Source organism: Columba livia, chromosome 5 (assembly GCF_036013475.1).
Source record: "Columba livia isolate bColLiv1 breed racing homer chromosome 5, bColLiv1.pat.W.v2, whole genome shotgun sequence".
Classification (NCBI taxonomy): Eukaryota; Metazoa; Chordata; class Aves; order Columbiformes; family Columbidae; genus Columba; species Columba livia.
In genome coordinates this window covers 4,986,270-5,005,237 of record NC_088606.1, presented here as the reverse complement: position 1 = coordinate 5,005,237, position 18,968 = coordinate 4,986,270, and the positions used below count along the sequence as shown (strand labels likewise).

General features: G+C 47.0%; 1 protein-coding gene across 8 annotated transcripts in view; it reads right to left on the bottom strand.

Moving 5' to 3' along the window:
* FERMT2 (FERM domain containing kindlin 2) overlaps positions 1-18,968 on the bottom strand; it is a 57,249-nt gene that overhangs the window by 11,315 nt on the left and 26,966 nt on the right. For 5 of the 8 annotated variants that reach the window (XM_065063180.1, XM_065063177.1, XM_065063179.1 and 2 more), the window contains 6 exons: positions 10,268-10,402; positions 6,058-6,283; positions 5,812-5,914; positions 5,372-5,479; positions 2,599-2,733; positions 522-571 (listed from right to left, as the gene is read on the bottom strand). In XM_065063180.1, coding sequence (XP_064919252.1) covers positions 522-571; positions 2,599-2,733; positions 5,372-5,479; positions 5,812-5,914; positions 6,058-6,283; positions 10,268-10,402 — 757 coding nt within the window. Of the gene's footprint in view, positions 1-521; positions 572-2,598; positions 2,734-5,371; positions 5,480-5,811; positions 5,915-6,057; positions 6,284-6,732; positions 6,766-10,267; positions 10,403-18,968 lie in introns of all 8 variants that reach the window. The other 3 variants (XM_065063175.1, XM_065063176.1, XM_005510281.3) reach the window with 1 other exon arrangement.

Sequence of the window (18,968 nt, the reverse complement as noted above, 5' to 3'; positions counted from 1 at the left end):
TGCAGAGAAGGAGACTCCACAACCTCCCTGGGCAGCCTGGTCCTGTGTCTGTTACCCTTACTGAGAAGAAGTTTCTTCTCAAATTTAAGTGGAACCTCTTGTGTTCCAGTTTGTACCCATTACTCCTTGTCCTATCACTGGTTGTCACTGAGAAGAGCCTGGCTCCATCCTCCTGACACTCATCCTTTATATATTGATAACCATGAATAAGGTCACCCCTCAGTCTCCTCTTGTCCAGCTCCAGAGCCCCAGCTCCCTCAGCCTTTCCTCACACGGGAGATGCTCCACTCCCTTCAGCATCTTTGTTGCCCTAATGTTTTAATAGCAAGAGAGGGCGGATGCTCTGAGCTGTGGTATTACACAGCTGCAGCGGCTTTTCACACGAGATAACGTAGCGGTGCACAGCAAGATCTTAAAGAGAGATTAATAAAAAAAAGCCCAACAGGATATTAGGCGGTAGGACCATTAATTATTCATAGACATTACCAGTTTCACAAGCACCTCTTCCCATCAGCACTTACTTGAAGACTTTAATGTAGTCGGCGAGCTCTGGGATGGAAGTGATGTCACCCTGAAAATAAAATAAAGATCATTGCATTTGGGTGAATGAATCGAGTGGAGCCAGGACGGTGGGTGCGGGAGGGGAGGGAAGCTGCACCGGGGAGGAAGCTGACATCAGCTTCATCAGCCAACACTGGGGCTCAGGGGTCAGGAAAACGCTCCTGAGAAAGCTTCATCCACTTCACGGGAGAAGCGACCAGAGAAAAATCCATCGCGCAGAAGTGCTGTTTGGAAACCAGAGACAAGGTTTTATTTTTCTTTGAGGAATTCCTGCTGCGGCTGGAGCCAATTCCCACCCGCGAGGTCACCGGCGGTCACACCGGCTCCTGCTCGCACAGGCATTTTTCTCCTCCCTTCGTTATTCCCAAATAAAAAGGAAAAAGATGCTGCTCTGCACCTCCACGGAGCACTAGGAAAGGGATTTCTGACTGTCTAGAAAGGCTTTTTCCCCCCAGATTTTTTAATATTGAGTTTATCTTCACATTTTGCATGAACAAAATACACAGGGCAGCACTTGCATTTCCCACGAGCTCCAGCTAAAGAGTTTTCCAAAGACAGCGAAAGCAAAAGCTGCTCCAACAGCTTCCAGCAGCACGCCAGCTTACTTCCCGCCTGCAATGAGCAACGCTGTTTATAGATACCAGGGGGAAAAAATGCAGAACCTAAACAAACAATCCAGTAATTGCCCATTATCCGTATTCAATTACTCGAATGCATCTGGAAACGGCTACTGCTCGCAACCCCGACGGAAAGGGACGGAGGTTTTCTGATGAATCATTGTCGTCTTCACTTCCATCTGTTGGGGACTGTTCCTTCATACCGTGCTTTAAATTATAAAATTATATAATTATAAAATATCTCTTAGCAATGGAAATTTGTCATTATCACTGAAGCAGCGCTGCTCTCCCTGCAGCAAGCGGTTGATACTGTAAACCTCTGTAGTTACTAATACCAGTAAAGCAGGATAAGTATGGATGTTAACTTCAAAAAGACCGTTCATAAACACTTAAAAAAATGATATGAAGTGTAAGACTGGAAAATTTCAGGGATTTTAGGGTTTGAAAGAACTTAAAATGAAACTCAGGGATGGTATAAATGTGCAAAATGCCTGGAAAAGCTGAGCTGTGCCAAGTTGGACCAGACTCGCTCCTTTTTCGGCAGTTTTTGGGCTTTACATTTTTAAAGGTGGAAAAGCAGCGTTAAAACAGCGTATCAGGGAAAAAAATATGAAATCCTCTGAAATACAGTCATGGCTCACTCCAGGCTAAAATCCAGCCTAATAAAATAGAGTTTCATAAGCGTAAGTTATTTCTGAAAATCGCGGCAGCTGTTTTAGGTACTGTCAACCTTTGCCATGAATTAGAAATGGTGGAAGAGAAACCTCAGCGTGAAGAATTCAGTATTTTGGAAGGGAACAGAAACTCAATTAATTTTAATTTATTGTTCCATGATTTGACCAGGAAGGTGGTTTCGTGCAGCGGGGGTGGTTCAGTGAGATCTTGGCTCCTTTGGGACTTCTCCAACACCATTTGTTCTTATGGAACCAGCAGGAAAAAAGCAACATTGCGCTTGAGTTCGGTGGGAATGCAGAGCTGGGCATGAGCACTGAGCTCTCTTTGCTAAATTAACTGCAAACACCCCAAAAAGTAGAAGGTGGTTCTATAGCCTAAATGAAGCCTTTGGTTCAATATGTGCAGGTGCTCAAAGAGGTTTTTGTGGGCTCAGAGCAGAGCTCGGTGCTGGCCCCGTGTCGGACACTTCCCAGGGTCCCATCCTACCAGAATCACTCCTTGATATTTAAATAAAAATACCTTTTTTAAGAAAATATTACTGGGGTCTATGTTTTGTGTTGCTTCACTGGGCTGTGGGCAACTTTCTGATGCTGTAAGAGCAGAAAGAAAGAAAAAGGGAGAGGAAGGAAATAAAAAAAGGTTGGATGCCTGGAAAAATTCCCACCTTGGGATCATTATTCCTGACTCCTGCGAGGCGAGGAGGGGACACAAATCAGCCTGCCACCCTGTGCCTGCAGCCCCTTACCAGGATTGTCGCCGTTTTGCCACCTTCCAGAGTAATTTCCAGATCCGAGAGCGCAGCGTCCACCTCATCCACGTCCTTGTCGCTGTTGTTCAGGTGGTTTTCCGAGGACATGATGGACAGCTTGTTGATGTGGTACTGAAAGGCAAGGCACGGCGTCTCAGCAGGACGCTCCTGCTACAGGCTCAGCAGGGCCCAGCTGAACCCACCAAGTGCTGAGACCTGAGGACACTCGAGTCACAGAATCCCAGAATGTCAGGGGTTGGAAGGAACCTGGAAAGCTCATCCAGTGCAATCCCCCCATGGAGCAGGAACACCCAGATGAGGTTACACAGGAAGGTGTCCAGGCGGGTTGGAATGTCTGCAGAGAAGGAGACTCCACAACCCCCTGGGCAGCCTGGGCCAGGCTCTGCCACCCTCATCGTGAAAAAGTTCCTTCTCAAATGTAAATGGAATCTCCGGTGTTCCATTTTGTATCCATTGCCCCTTGTCCTATCATTGGTTGTCACCGAGAAGAGCCTGGCTCCATCCTCGTGACACTCACCCTTTCCATATTGATCCCCAGGAATGAGTCCCCCCTCAGTCTCCTCTTGTCCAGCTCCAGAGCCCCAGCTCCCTCAGCCTTTCCTCACACGGGAGATGCTCCACTCCCTTCAGCATCTCGGTGGCTGCGCTGGACTCTCTCCAGCAGTTCCCTGTCCTGCTGGAACTGAGGGGCCACAACTGGAGTCAGGAATGACCAGCTCAGCTGTTTCCAGTCCAAAGAGCTGGTGGTACGATCCCTGAAGGTACGATACCTGAAGGACCTCTCTGGAACCCGCAGGGCCGAGCTACGCTTCTCACAGCATCACAGACTGGTTGAGGTTGAAAGTGACCTCTGGAGATCATGTGGTCCTACCCACCACTCAAGCAGGGCCACCTACAGCTGTTGGGGACAGACTTTTAGAAGGGTGTGCTATGATAGGACAAGGGGCGATGGTTTTAAACTAAAGGAGGGAGATCCAAGCCTGACATGAGGAAGAAATTGTTGCTCCTGAGGGTGGTGAGAGCCTGGCCCAGGTTGGCCAGAAAGGTGGTAGATGAACCATCCCCGGAGACATCCCAGGCCAGGCTGGACGGGGCTCTGAGCAACCTGAGCTGGTGAAGATGTCCCTGCTCACGGCAGGGGTGGCACTGGGGGAGCTTTGAAAGTCCCTTCCCACCCGAACTGTTCCGTGATTCTGTGATTGCCTGGGACCATGTCCAGATGGCTTTTAAGTATCTCCAAGGATGGAGGCTCCATAACCTCTCTGAGCAACCTGTGCCAGCGCTTGGTCACCTGCCCATTAAAAAAGTGTTTCCTGATGTTCAGAGGGAACCTCCCGTGTTCCAGTTTGTGCCGATGGCCTCTGGTCCTCTCACTGGGCACCACTGAGAAGAGCTGGGCTCCATCTCCTTCACAGCCTCCCAGCAGGTATTTATTTACATTAATAAGAATCCCCTGAGCCTTCTCTTTTCCAGGCTGAACAGTCCCAGCTCCCTCAGCCTTTCCTCAAAGGAGAGATGCTCCAGGACCTTCATCATCCTCATGGCCCTTCACTGGGCTCTCCACTATGGTCCATGTCTCTCTTGCACTGAGGAGCCCAGAACTGGACCCAGTACTCCAGGTATGGCCTCACCAGTGAAAAATTCATGGGAAGGATCCCCTCCCTCGACTTGTTTTGCCCAATGCAGCCCAGGACACCAGTCACCCTCTTTGCCCCAAGGGCACGTTGTTGGCTGATGTTCAACTTGGTGTCCTTTTCTGCCAAGCTGCTTCTCAGCAGGGTGGCCCACAGAATATACTGGTGCATGGGGTTGTTCCTCACAGGGACAGGACTTTGCACTCGCCCTTGTTGAACTTCGTGAAGTTCATGTTGGCCCCTCGTTGAACTTCATGAGGTTCATGTTGGCCCCTCGTTGAACTTCATGAGGTTCATGTTGGCCCACTTCTCCAGCCTGCTGAGGTCCCTCTGGATGGCAGCACAACCTTCTGGTGTACCAGCCACTCCTCCCACTTCGGGAGGATGCACTACATCTGTTTTTACCCCAGAAAACCAAAACATCCATAAAATCTCACAGAAAGGACCATGCCAAATTCATACTGGACTTCTCGGAGAGGTCAACTGAATCTTTATATTTCTGTTCTCACTCTTTCTTTCCTAAGAGGGGCCGTAGCAGCAGACGGCCCTGCTCTTGATGGGGATATTTCCGCATCCTACAACGATGAGGCAGGCCAGACCACATGTAGTAAACAGCCTGCCATCCGTCTTACAGAAGTCAATAGCAGGTGTAGTATTTATGCCAAATCACGCCGAGTATTTCATAAAACAGATAAATAAATAGTTCTGGGAAACCCACAGATTATCACCAGCTGTTTGGGGGGGCAGCGTGCCAGAAATGCACAGTTCAGTAACCTCGTGTACTTGCTGGGGTTTTTTAAGAAGGGCAAAACTAAAAGTTAAGATAGACATAAACATGTTTAGTAAAAGAAAGCCAAGTTCCTTTTCATAAGAATCAATCAGCAGCAAATATTTAAGTTACCTAATAAGCTCAAGTGAGGATTAAGAGATGGGAAACAGTAAGACTTCTACCAGCACGAGAAGTTCAAACTCCCACCGAAGACAAGGAAAGGCTAAAAATACCAATTACTGTAGACCTCACTGATCGTGTCAATCAGCATTTGCCAACAGAGAAGTCTGCAAAGCTACAAAATCAAGTTTAACGACAAATTTCAGTGTCTCGGGCTGTCTCCCACCTGCAGCGCCGCAAACATCATCATTTCTTCCTCCGTGCACTCGATCTCCTCCAGCAGAATCGCCCATTTTGACTGCTCGTACAGCTGGTTGATCCGGATCGCGTCATACTACGGCACAGAGCAAGAACACCGACTGGTTGTAAAATGTACATGCAGAGTCCAAGACAAACCGTCTCATCTTTGATTTCAATGAGATGCTTCAATCCAAGACTGTAAAGCCTCTGCCAGAGCGGCTCTAAGCAACCCTGAGAGCATCCCTATCAACACCTAAGCATTAGCAAACTGCTACGTGGGAGCACACAGAGCCAGGTTTGATGCCTGCAAAATCAATTTCCAAAGCCGTGGAGGATTTATCAACACAAAAGCACATTAGAAACAGAGGCAGCCTTTTGCTCAAAGCCTTTGCCTACAGGATGCGAGTAAAATAAATAGCTCTGTACCTTTGGATTCAGGTCAAAAAAGCTGTAGTACTTGAACCGGAGCAGCAAAGCTTCGTTTTCTTTCACCTCTTGCTCCATAAGAGATCGGGACGAATCCAGCCATCTGTAAATTGTCAACACGGGATAACACACACAAAAAGGTCTGGTGAAGTTGCGATGATGCTTTCAAGAATGCAATTTAAAACTGCATATTGGAAAAAAAAGAAAAGAAGAAGCAAAAAGCAGAAAGACAAATCCTTAACTCACCCTTGGTTGATTTTGGCTTTATCGAGCAGCGCCTGTGGCTTGTACATTTTCGCTAAGGACTCCGGGGAGGTGACGGGCTGGCTGACGGCCAGGATGCCTGGGTTCCCCTCCGACAAGGCGCTGTCACCGAACCAGGCCGAGGTGGGTGACAGGGGACTGCCGTCGTGAGCATCATAGGTCGGTGTCATCGTTTTGCTATAGAGTCCTGGGCTTGAATATATGTTTCCTACCAGTAAATGGAATAAAAAGACACGAATTAGCTCACGGCCAAGCCCTCCCACTCCCAACCAAGCCAACTCAGACATAAACCCGAAGCCAGCGGATGAAAAACCTTCCCTTTTTTTTTGTCCCGCAATTGGAAAACACTGTGCTGCTTGTTTTCCCATGAAAAGCTGTCCCTCTCTCTCAGCTCTTTCTCCGAGAGCAGAACTGATGGAAAACTCATCATTCCAGCCCAAATCCATGGGAAAAGGCGCAGGTCTCCCACGCCGGGAAACTCCTGTGCCCGGGGTTTCTGCGTCACCTAGGACACGAATGGCCCCCGACTTACCGGTATTACCTGTCGTTTAAAGATTTTTGGAAGTCAAAAGTTTTAGAGGAGCAGGAAAATAAACTAAAGGTGCAGTCAAAGAGACCAGGGTCAGAGCACAAAAGTCCTACTGAGGTGGAGCTCACCTTTGACGGGGCCGATGTAAAGAATATCGGTGCCTATAGAGAGGGAAAAGAAAGGAGGGAAGTGAGAAGGCGAGAGAAAGTCATTGGGAGAGTGGGAAAGGACAGAAGCCAAAAATGGGCATTTTCGGATGAGGGCTGAATAGCACAGGTGAGGTTTAACCACCCAAACGGGGTGTTTTGCAGCAGCGCCGGTGGACTCAGCAGGCAAAGCAACTGAAGTGACTCCATGGTTATTTTATTCACGTTACAAGGAACAGCCAGACACGGAAACATGGCATTTCACGGACGGAAAAGCTTGCTGAGATGGCCAAACAAATTCGGTATTAATATGCTGAGCAAGTGGTGCGATTTGGTGCAAAACCGATCCCAAAGCACACGCTAATCCCAGGCCTTGTAAAGCTTTACAGCTCGTACTGACTCAAAGCAAACAACCCCCCCCCATCCTTTTAAAATTATAACTATGAAGGGAATAAAGGGGACCCAGCTATGCAGAGCTAAATAGTTCCTATTCACCTCACAGGAGCACTGATTTTTACGTTAAGAATATAAAATCTGGATTTTCAAAATATGGGAGGTTCAACCACCGCATCCTAATGTCAGTAATTCCACTGCGTATGTACATTGAGCGACGAGCTCAGCATCGTTTGCTGGGCATAAACCTGCACACCAGCATCGAGAAGGACCAATAACTGGCTTTTTTGGGAAAGAGTTGCATTCTTTTAAAATCACGAGCCTGTTCAGATATGCACTATTAAGGGTGTTGAAGGGATGAGTGGCAGGGTTGAGATGCCAGCAGCAGAGTCTCCTGTGCCACCCTCCAGCTCCTTGGTCCAAATGACTCCTCTTTGAATGCCCAAGAAATGACAGAAAGCTGAGCTAGACATCTGGAAAAGTCTTGAGACTGAAACAACAGACAAACCTTCCAGAACTCTCATTTTTTGCAATGGGTATCTCAAGGAGCAGTTTGAATCAGCAGCATAACACCAATGACAGCCAACGTCTTGGTTAGGAAACTTAAATAATATAGAAAAGTGATTCTAAACTGCCTGACAGCATGGAAAACAGAAGTGAAAACCGTCTGTCACCATTGAATAAGAAAAGCACCAGGATGCTTTCAATCCTCCTGCTTGTTTTGCCTGCATCCCGGTCTGGATTAATGACCGTGGGTACCTGCCATCAAGATAGACCCAGCAAACCAGGCATGAGCAAAAAAGCAGCTGAAATGGTGATGGGATGAACATATCCACCTTAAAACTTCACACCTGCAAGGGGAAAGCTGGGGGTGACTGGCCAGGTATTTATACCAGATAATTATAATTTGGGAGTTGGACTCAATGATCCTTATGGTTCCTTCCAACTGGAAATACTTTGTGATTCTGTGATTATAAAGGCAGCAGAAACGTGCTGTCTCTATGGACTGTTGTAACACTGGAGCAGATCAGCCCAACAAGAACGGGCGATAAACCCCCATCACCATCCACAAACCGCACCCCTGAAGATGCTCTTGCCTCCTCCCCATCCACCCTCGCAACCTCAACCTTCCCATGGCTGAAGCAGACCGGGCTGAGCATTAACTGCACCAACAAAAGCAAAAACCCACTTATTGCCCCAATCGGGCAGGTTTTCCCATGGACATCCCCCCACATTCCTCTGTTTGAGTGTCTGCTCCAAGGGAGCAAAGCTTCCCCTCGGATATTCTCCTCACCACCTTCTCCAAACACCTGAAACACCTCAGAAGAAGTTTTCCATAAAAATTTTCCCCGAGGCAATGTCATGAAAAGTTCCAGATGAAATAGCTATAAATTTGGCTAACTTATAAACAAGTGAATACAGGTCTTCTAATGGAAAGTGTTGGGCAAGGCTTGCTGTGGGTGTATTGATGGCTCTGCCTATGGTGAGTTCAGTGATTTCACTGCCAGGTACAGGGTGCTCAGTGACAAAACACACCCACCATTAAATCCACGTGCACTGAAATACGCACGTCCTGAAATATTAACTTGTTTTTTACAACTTGGAACAATGCTTGAAACAGTTTATTCGGGTTAAAACCATGACTTTTACCTAACAGCACCTAAGTATGGCAGGTGGCTGTAGTAATTTAACCCGCAGCAAAAAGTAATTTCATTCACAGGGAAAGCAAAACCAGCGAGACAGTTCAAAGTGACTCACTGAAAGACCAATAAATAAGTAAAATAAAAAAATCTTTGACGTACGTTTCCCTCAAGGCAGGCCAAGTATTTCCTATTAATCTAACAGAGATGCTCTCAGCGAACACTGACTTTTGGAAAGGCAAATTACGGACTTTCAAGATGAAAATGCCAAATGAAAATGAACTGGAGCCTTGCCCAATGCAAGGAAAACTCCCTGAGCCAGGAGTGGGAGAGGACTAACCCACAAGTATTTTTAAGTAACAGAGAGGAGAAGGTGTGAGACCAGAGGAAAAGAAGGATTATTTTTCCCTTGCTACAGACCCATGACCCCGGTTTGCTGTGGAGCCCGTGGTGCACGTGGCTTCGGCACCATCACCCTCACCCATGCAAGCCCAGAGCCACCAGTGCCATTAACCACACTGCACTTGCACTTCGGTAAATTTAAGACCAATTAAGACAAGTTTATTGAATCTCAAGATTTTTTTTTTTTAATTAAAGCTGCCCTGCTTCCTTCTTGTCACTGGATTTAAAACCAAGAGCTTTGGCAGCCAGACATGTCTCACCCGCCTGGCCCCAAGCATCCCTGTGGCTTTCTCCACAAATCCACTTGCACTAAAGTGCTCCCGCTTGACCAAATCGATGGTTTAAGCTCCTGCCATTTGCTTTCAAACACCAAACCTCCAAAAACCTCTCTGCTTGCAAGCACACACCTCTCGGCATCAATTTGCTGCCTGGGGCAAGAGAAGTTACTCCATCAGAGACGTTACTCCATAGAGATGTTACTCCATCATCAGCGACGTTGCTCCGTTAGCGATATTACTCTGTTAGTGACTCTCTTACCAATGCTACTGTGGTTCTGTAAGCCAGACTGGCAAACTAAGCGCCTAGCTATAAAAGCTGGGGTTTCTTTTAGCATTACGATCTATAGCTACACCCTTAACATAAGGGAACGCTAACGCAATTAATAAAACACCGGTTTTGCTGGGCTATAAATAAGGAATAGAACAACGTTACTGCCTAAAACACACCTGGAATTTGACATTAGGAGCGATTTTCCATTTAACTCCTTGCTTAATAGGGTAAGAAAACCTTTCAGCAACACAATCCGAGTGTTAAAGTGGTCACACTTGGGTTCTGGTTTCTTTTATAAGGTCTGACGTTGTTCTGCTCCCCTCTATGCGTGACAGCTCCAGGCATGCATCTGTGCGACCGCGACCGAGTGCTGCAGCCCTGCAGGACTTGTGACATTTATTTGGAGTCTGTTTCTTGCGGAATTATGTCAGACCAGTACCCCTATGTCATTTTCGCCCCCATTTTATTATCTGTTTGCCTCCTGACGACCCCTGCCCGGCAAGCTCATCCTCACAAAGCAATTCCTGGCTCACCGGACCCCGGCGTGATCAGCGGACCCTCCAGCTCGAAGGCGTCGTCTTCACATTGATCATCCAGCTTCTTCTTTTTTTTCTTTGACGGATCTCTGGGTTTCCTCAAAAGCGAGAGCTCTTCTGGATGCCTGATGTCTGGGGAGAAAACAGACCATTTTTACAACAGCAGGGTGGAATAAAAGGATAAAAAAATGGAATATCCTTCCTTTAGGAACAACATTCAGCAACGTAAAATACCTCCCTTGGCTCATTTTCCTGCTTTGCAATGGTTAAAAATCAAGTTGAGAACATTTTCCCTGCAAGCCTGTTGGAAACAAGCACTGTCCTTGGCTGGAGAGGTAACACAGCATGTGGGTAAAATGCAGAATTTCCCAGGCACAGTTGCTCAAATGCAAATAAAAAGCTCTGCTGGACCGTGCAAGACACAGAATCACAGAATCACAGAATGTCAGGGATGGAAGGGCCCTGGAAAGCTCATGCAGTGCAATCCCCCCATGGAGCAGGAACACCCAGATGAGGTTACACAGGAAGGTGTCCAGGCGGGTTGGAATGTCTGCACAGAAGGAGACTCCACAACCCCCCTGGGCAGCCTGGGCCAGGCTCTGCCACCCTCACTGAGAAGAAGTTTCATCTCAAATTTAAATAGAACCTCCTGTGTTCCAGTTTGTCCCCATTACCCCTTGTCCTACCATTGGCTGTCATTGAGAAGAGCCTGGCTCCATCCTCCTGACACTCCCCCTTTATATATTTGTAAACATTAATGAGGTCACCCCTCAGTCTCCTCTTGTCCAGCTCCAGAGCCCCAGCTCCCTCAGCCTTTCCTCACACGGGAGATGCTCCACTCCCTTCAGCATCTTGGTGGCTGCGCTGGACTCTCTCCAGCAGTTCCCTGTCCTGCTGGAACTGAGGGGCCACAACTGGACACAATATTCCAGGTGTGGTCTCCCCAGGGCAGAGCAGAGGGGCAGGAGAACCTCTCTGACCTACTGACCACCCCCTTCTAACCCACCCCAGGTACCATTGGCCTTCCTGGCCACAATCTAGACAATCTAGTACCTTTCCCACCCTTTATAATAAATATAAATATAAATATAAATATAAATATAAATATAAATATAAATATAAATATAAATATAAATATAAATATAAATATAAATATAAATATAAATATAAATATAAATATAAATATAAATATAAATATAAATGCAAATACAAATGCAAATGCAAATACAAATAGATAGAAATATATAGATATAAATCTACATATAAATATATTAATCAGCATGTAAACCCCTATTCAGGCACCCAGGTAAAAGGCTGTAGGAGCATTCCAACAGTCAAGCTATTTATTTACTTATCCGGCTGGAAAATTTTAGAGCCTGTATTTAAGACACCCACTTTTTAAAGAGATCGTGGCCCAAGTGTTTCCTCTTCATAGCAAAACTCTAGCCTCTCCCATTTCCATGCCCAGAATAATTTAACATCCATGTTATTTAAAGTAAAGAGCATCCCCGTGTGTGCGTGTGTGTTTTAAGCCATGGGAGTATGGGGGGGCTAATGAAAAAGAGAATTTTAGGGCCATTTCCCACAAAAGTGGTGTTTTGGTTTTGCTTTTGCCTGCTGCAGTCGCTTCTGAGTGGGAAGGAGCTTTTAGGGAAAGTGGAGCCCATGGTCCATCGTACCACCAAAACAGGTCCCTCGTACCACCGAAACGGGTCCCTTGCCAGTCGTGCAAAAACCAAGAGTGGAGGAAAAAACCAACAGAAAAATCCATCGACTCTGAAGTGTCCTCAGTCGATATGTGGGAACTGAGCTGGAAAAGCATTCACCGGGGCACTAAGCCATCCCACTGCAAGGATGAAAGGCCACGAAAAGCTCAGGGAGCTCTGAAATACAGCTTGGATTGGATGGGTCATGACTGAGCCTGGAAGGAATGAGTTTCGCAGCTCTCTGCAGCTGGTTGTCCATGTTCAAACCCCTGTGTTGCTTTTCTATAATTCTGTTTTTCGCATGTATCACCCGAAAATGCAAAATTTGCGATGCCCTTAGGAAAGCAGCCCCAGTCCCAACCCTGCTGCACAGGGAAGCCTGGAGCTGCACAGGGGACCAGGATACAGAGAAGGAGCTGGTGGCGTGACAGCCAGGCTTATTCCCGCCCCAAGATGAATGCTGAACAAGAAAATAAGTCATTATCCTAATGAGGAGAAGCGACACAGTTCATATCTCACCACCGGGCAGGCAGCAGTGGGAGTTTACTGCACACTCCCAGGCGCAGGATTATAATTAAAACTGGAATTTGGTCCCCAACACGTGACCCGAACAGGACGCATCCCCACGGCAGATGCTTCTGCCCGCACCAGCATCTCCCAACCGCAAACGTGGGGCTGGCAGCGAGCTCCGCTCCCCCCTCGCCCCATCCGGGGACACACCGATTCACCAGAAGTGCTTTTCCACATTTGTTAGGGGATGGCTGCCATTACAAACAGTACAAGTCACATTCCTGGGCTTCATCTCCTTGTTTGCAGACGCGATGAGCATCACGGGCTGTCCCCTCCTGGGGAGGACACCCTGACAGCCTCCCCGCGATGCTATTTTAAAAATCAACCCGTGCTTTTCTCTTATTTATTTTCTGCTATTTTAAATAACAGCCTGTGCACCACCACCAGCCCCATCCATCACATTTGGGGAGACTGATTTTAGCTGATTTTAGACCCTGCTAGCCTCAGTGTTCCCAAATCCAGAGGCTGGGTACCTCTGGATTTAAGCGTCTCTCATATTACAGAATCACTTCAGTTGGAAGAGACCTTCAGAATCATCAAGTCCAACCTTAATAATATTGCGTGTCTCCATCCCAAACCATCATCTAGCAAAGCTTTAATTTAAGCTTTAATCTATGTATTAATATATATTTATTTCTATATGTATATTTTTATGTATACATATAAGCTTTACTACTTTTCAGCTTTAATGTAACGCCGATTTATTATTACTATGTACACATTATCACGCTAAACTCCCTCCCTGCACTCACTAACCAACACTTAGCTTCACCGCTCAACTTTTTGACCATTTCTAGCAGTAAATACCTAGCGTATGAACCCAGCGGGCTATTTGTGTGCCCATTTATCACAGCCAGCTTACCTCACGAATTAAAAATCCGCTGGGACAACCAGGGTCATGCGCAAGGGACAATACGCAGGCACAGCCTAAAACGAGGAGTTCCCCTGGTATTTCGCTAGCAAGGTTTATACTCCGATGTTTATTTATGGTGCATTAGCAACCGATACAGCCGCTCAGCTGAAACCATTCAGAGAGGCCAAGGGAAGGGCTCCGGGCCAAGCTCGGCTCCTGACAGCAATCTGTTGGAGAACGGCCCAAAGCTTGACCATCTGATTTCAAAGCGACTTTTTATAGTCCCTCAGTGGTTCGTGATGCCATCGGCTGGTTACAAAGGATACGGGCAAGTTTTTCGGCAGCTGCTTCCAAAGGGCACACGGCCGCGGGACAGCTGCATCCCCGCGATGCCGGAGCATCCCTGCTCCCCACAGCCCAGCACATCTCGATGAGCTGCAAACTTATCCTGAACAGCAATCCACTGGACATACCAGCATTAGATTGGATCCTGGGAACAATTTCTTCCCCAAAGGGCTGTTGGGCATTGGAACAGGCTGCCCAGGGCAGTGCTGGAGTCACCATCCCTGGAGGGCTGGACAGAGATGAGGTTCTCGGGGACATGGGGCAGTGCCAGGGGTGTGTTAACAGTTGGAATTGATGATCTTGAGCGTCTCTTCCAACGAAAATCATTCTATGATTCTACGATCTCCAAGACTTTACAAACCCAGGGAAACCAACTAAGGGTTGCAAGAGAAATTAAAAATAAACCCCATTGTGCCAAAAAGCAGAGAAGCAGAAAAGTAGTAAGAGCACAATGTTGTTTGTATATATTACCCCAGAATAAGAGAAAAAACATGAAGGAACCTCACACGTTGCAATCTTTCAGTAAACTGCTGGTGAAAAAAATGTTTGCCACTGCAAATGGTCTTTAAGCATGTATGGAATAGAGCTGGGCTTAATAAACACAGTGTTTAGCTACTGAAGCTAAAGCAGAGCCTGTTCCAGGGCTTGCAGGGAAGGGCTTGCAGATGGTAGGGCTCCAGTTAATTGGAAACTAGGACAAGGAACCACTCCAGAGCCCCAGCCCCTGTTTTCTGGTCATAAGAGAAAGATCCTTGAAGTATCCAAGTGGTACAAAAAAATTCAAGTCCTCAATATAGGTTTGGGCTTTTTACTAAGTGCCACTGCACTTGGAGAAGCCCATTTACTGGAGTTGTTCGCCTGGGGTAAAACATCTCCCCAGGGTTTGACTTCAGCCTCGAAACCCTCTGTTAATTACTTCATCCCCGTTTTCCAGCTGAAGCCAGGCTGCTCCCACCAAAGGTCACTTCAAAGGAAAACGGGTCAGTGAGACACGGGTGGAGAAGTGACCTTCTGAGCAAGGCTGATGTGTTGACTCTTCAGCTGATGTGTTGGTCAGGGCTGTGTTTGCTTTAGAAGAGACTCCCTGTCTGCACACAAAACAGATGGCACTGGCAACGTCTACTAGAAATTACTGTAAATAATCCTTTTAGCCTTTTATTGGTATTTATTGTGTAAGTGGGTGAAAACGCAGCTATCCGGCCTCTTACAGAGTGTCTCTGGTGGCAGCTGCCAGGAGAAACCATCTGCAACGATACGTGGCATGGAGGGGAGAACGCCGACCAATATCTGGTCCAAAACCCTTTTTCAGCTGCATCTGACCAGGAACCGAACCGTTCATATATTGACATCTCCTCCAGCCCATGTTGGACCAGCTGTGGTTGCGGCTGAGCCTCAACATTGCTGCAGCTCCACATCCTCATCCCAGCACAAGGGCTTCGTTGAATTTAGGGGATTTGTTGCCCAGAGAGATGGTGGATGAACCATCCCTGGAGACATCCCAGGCCAGGCTGGACGGGGCTCTGAGCAACCTGAGCTGGTGAAGATGTCCCTGCTCGTGGCAGGGGGGGCACTGGGGGAGCTGGGAAGGTCCCTTCAACCCAAACCATTCTGTGATTCTATGATGTTACCAAGTGAGGGAAATGCCCTTTGACGAGAGGAGCACACATATATAAATTTCACAGGTGACATTTCAAAAATGTGACCAGGAAGGTGGTTTTCAACCTCCAAGAAAAATTTTTCCAACTGTTGGATGAAGCCATTTTACTCCCTAGAGCATCTTCTCCATCTGCCTGCAAGATCCCACTTGTGCCTGTGCCGTCTCCTGCTGAAAACAAATCCATGGCCTTTTTTTTCCCCATGTAATCCCTCATTTCTTGCCCAGACCCTGCACGGCTCACCCAGCCCAGCTGTGCCCATTTATCTCCCACCCAGAGCCAAACAGCAAAGCTGGGATGAAACCTCCTTCTCCACAGAACACCGCACCAACTGCGCTCAGAAAACAGGCTTTAAAGACAAATATCCGCCTGGCAGAGTGTAAAATTCACAATTTATGCTCTTTTGCATTGAATCCACCAAGTAAATCTTGCACCTGCTGCATCTTTAACCACCACGGCAGTCAGAGATGGGAATAAAATCCACGTCTCTCAGCATGGAAGAAGAGGTGATTTTGCTGCTTTGTTCCCCATCCAAGACGAAGACCCCCCAGACCCTGCCCGGCATCATGCCAAGGGATCAGGGGACACACAGTGACAATTTTAGCGCTCTCACTCCCAAGAAGAAATCAGATTTATGGTTTTCTTGCATCACCTACATAAGCAACACGGCACCGACTGGAAGTGCTGTCTGAGTATGTTCCAACTTCCTCCAAAATTAAAATCATGGGAAATCACACTAGTTTCAGTATTCAGTTTTGATATATAAGAAAAAATAATTATCCAAAGAAGCTCTTAACATCCATTTTTCCACTCAATTTCTGGCTCCCTTAAAAGGTCAATGGGCTGGTTCGCCTGATTAGCTCTTGAAGCATAAAAACTCCACAATTTTACTTGTAGCACGGACAGCATTTAGGGGAAATCCTCTCTTTAATGCTGATGCAGTTACTCTCTGCTAGGAAATGTGTTTTGAAGTGGGATATCTCTGCACTGGATTGCGGCTGTCTCAGAGCAATGACTCACAACAATTACAGCCTGTGCGCATCGCCATGATGGATCTTAGAAAAATGAGACCGCAAACCCCATTTCTAGGGAAGGAGGGAGGGAGGGAGGGAAGGAAGGAGGGAGGGAGGGAGGGAGGGAGGAAGGAAGGAAGGAGGGAAGGAGGAAGGAAGGAAGGAAGGAAGGAAGGAAGGAAGGAAGGAAGGAAGGAAGGAAGGAAGGAAGGAAGGAAGGAAGGAAGGAAGGAAGGAAGGAAGGAGGGAGGGAGGGAGGGAGGGAGGGAGGGAGGAAGGAAGGAAGGAAGGAAGGGAGGAGGGAGGGAGGAAGGAAGGAAGGAAGGAAGGAAGGAAGGAAGGAAGGAAGGGAGGAGGGAGGGAGGGAGGAAGGAAGGAAGGAAGGAAGGAAGGAAGGAAGGAAGGAAGGAAGGAGGGAGGGAGGAAGGAAGGGAGGGAGGAAGGAGGGAGGGAAGGAGGGAGGGAAGGAAGGAAGGAAGGAAGGAAGAAAGGAAGGAAGAAAGAAAGAAAGGAAGAAAGAAAGGAAGAAAGAAAGGAAGAAAGAAAGGAAGAAAGAAAGGAAGAAAGAAAGGAAGAAAGAAAGGAAGAAAGAAAGGAAGAAAGAAAGAAGAAAGAAAGAAAGAAAGAAAGAAAGAAAGAAAGAAAGAAAGAAAGAGAGAGAAAGAAAGAAAGAAAGAAAGAAAGAAAGAAAGAAAGAAAGAAAGAAAGAAAGAAAGAAAGAAAGAAAGAAAGAAAGAAAGAAAGAAAGAAAGGAAGGAAGGAAGGAAGGAAGGAAGGAAGGAAGGAAGGAAGGAAGGAAGGAAGGAAGGAAGGAAGGAAGGAAGGAAGGAAGGAAGGAAAAGAAAGTGTTTTTCTTTGGAATGAGTAAATTCTGTGGATTGCGTTTCACGGTGTAAGTTTACAGAATGACTTATCTTCAACTTAAGTTCGCTTGAGATAAAGTTTTGCAAAACAGAGGCAAAAATGAAAAAAAATACAAAGACTTGTATAACTTTTGAAGTGCTTGGAGATAAGACCATGGCTGTAGACACTGGGCAGTATCTGATAGAGGAGCAGGTCCTCAGCCCCTTAGCAATTTACTAGGTTTGCACACCCGCCTACATTCAGAACATTTTATTATGGGCTCTTCAGCTGCCTGGTTGCTTAAATATTTATTTGGGTAAAAGCCAAGTTCTCCACTTGCTGCCCTGGGCCATGCAGCTATGTCAGGACATCCTGCAAAACCTCCTGAGATGCCCAACAAGTGCAAAGCAACCTGGGGCTGACCCTGTCAGGTGCTTTGCCAGAACCTTCCCAAATCCAGCGTGGAAAATCCAAGTGTCTGTTGACTTGCTGACTCGCCACAACAGCAGCAATCTGCAAAACCACCCAAAAAAATGAGGTCGGTGGGGTTTGTTGTGATGCGATTGCTGCTTGCAAACACCATCTGGGTGAGTGGTACCCGGAGCCGAAATCGGGAACCATCGGTTGGGATCCAGGAGGAGGCAGCCAGTGGTGATGGTGCCAAGAGTTATTCAAAGCGAATAAAAAGGGTCATCAGGGAGACAAGAGTCAACAAACACCGAATGTTTCCATGTTTTATTCCACGAGTGGGATGAAATCCCCAGACTCCACTCATCCGGATGCCTCTCAGAGCACAGACAGCACTTTGAGCCTTGGCCCTGAAGTGTCTGACCTGCAGCTGAAGTCAAATTGAACTCAATTAAATTAAGCACCACAAACATGAGAAAAAATAAAATATCCAGTTACACCCTCTGTGTCGGACCATAAGGAGCACTCAGAACAATCTTAAGGAAGGCACTGGGTTTGTCAGCATCTCCTAATGTCTTCAGGATGAAAGTCTATTTAAAGGGTCTCTGTCAACAGCAGAGTAAGGATGAAAAAATGCACTGACTCACGCGGTGACATACAGGCTGATGCTACTCAAGAGGGAGAACAGGGACCAGGGTGGGGAGTGGGGGGAGAAAGGGGAATATTTTTTTTCCATTTCAGTCACTTTTCAATTGAATCTCGTTATTTCCCTTCCAGTCCAGTTTCTGGTGTCCGTCTGGATCCTACACAACAGCTGTAGCCAAATCTAGGCAAGCAATGAAAGAGGAAAAAGAGCGAAATGAAGAAGTTGGCAGCGGCACACTTGGGCCTCGCAATTTAAAAAGCTGAGTACATTACAATTTGGCCGACTCTCTAAATGGTAAGATTTCCTTCCCCACCCATCCCCTAGACATATTTAGAAATAGCTGCACTACTGCCAGACCTCTCTGCTCACGGCAGCAAACCCTTCCTCGGGATTTCACTGGGTCTGTCTCTGCGCTGGTACCCGGAATCCATCTCCAAGCATCTTTGTGGTGCTACTGAGCATCTGGAGACATCACCAGATGCTGGTGACACCCCCTAAATAACCCCTGAAATGCTCATATGCATCTACAAGGACTTCATGTCAGCCCTGCTATTTAAGGAAAAATGCTACTTTATTTTCCAATGAGGCATAAAGAAAGAAAGAAAGGTTTAAGGAGGTGAGGAGGAACTCAGACAGCTTTGCCTCCTGGAAAGCACCTG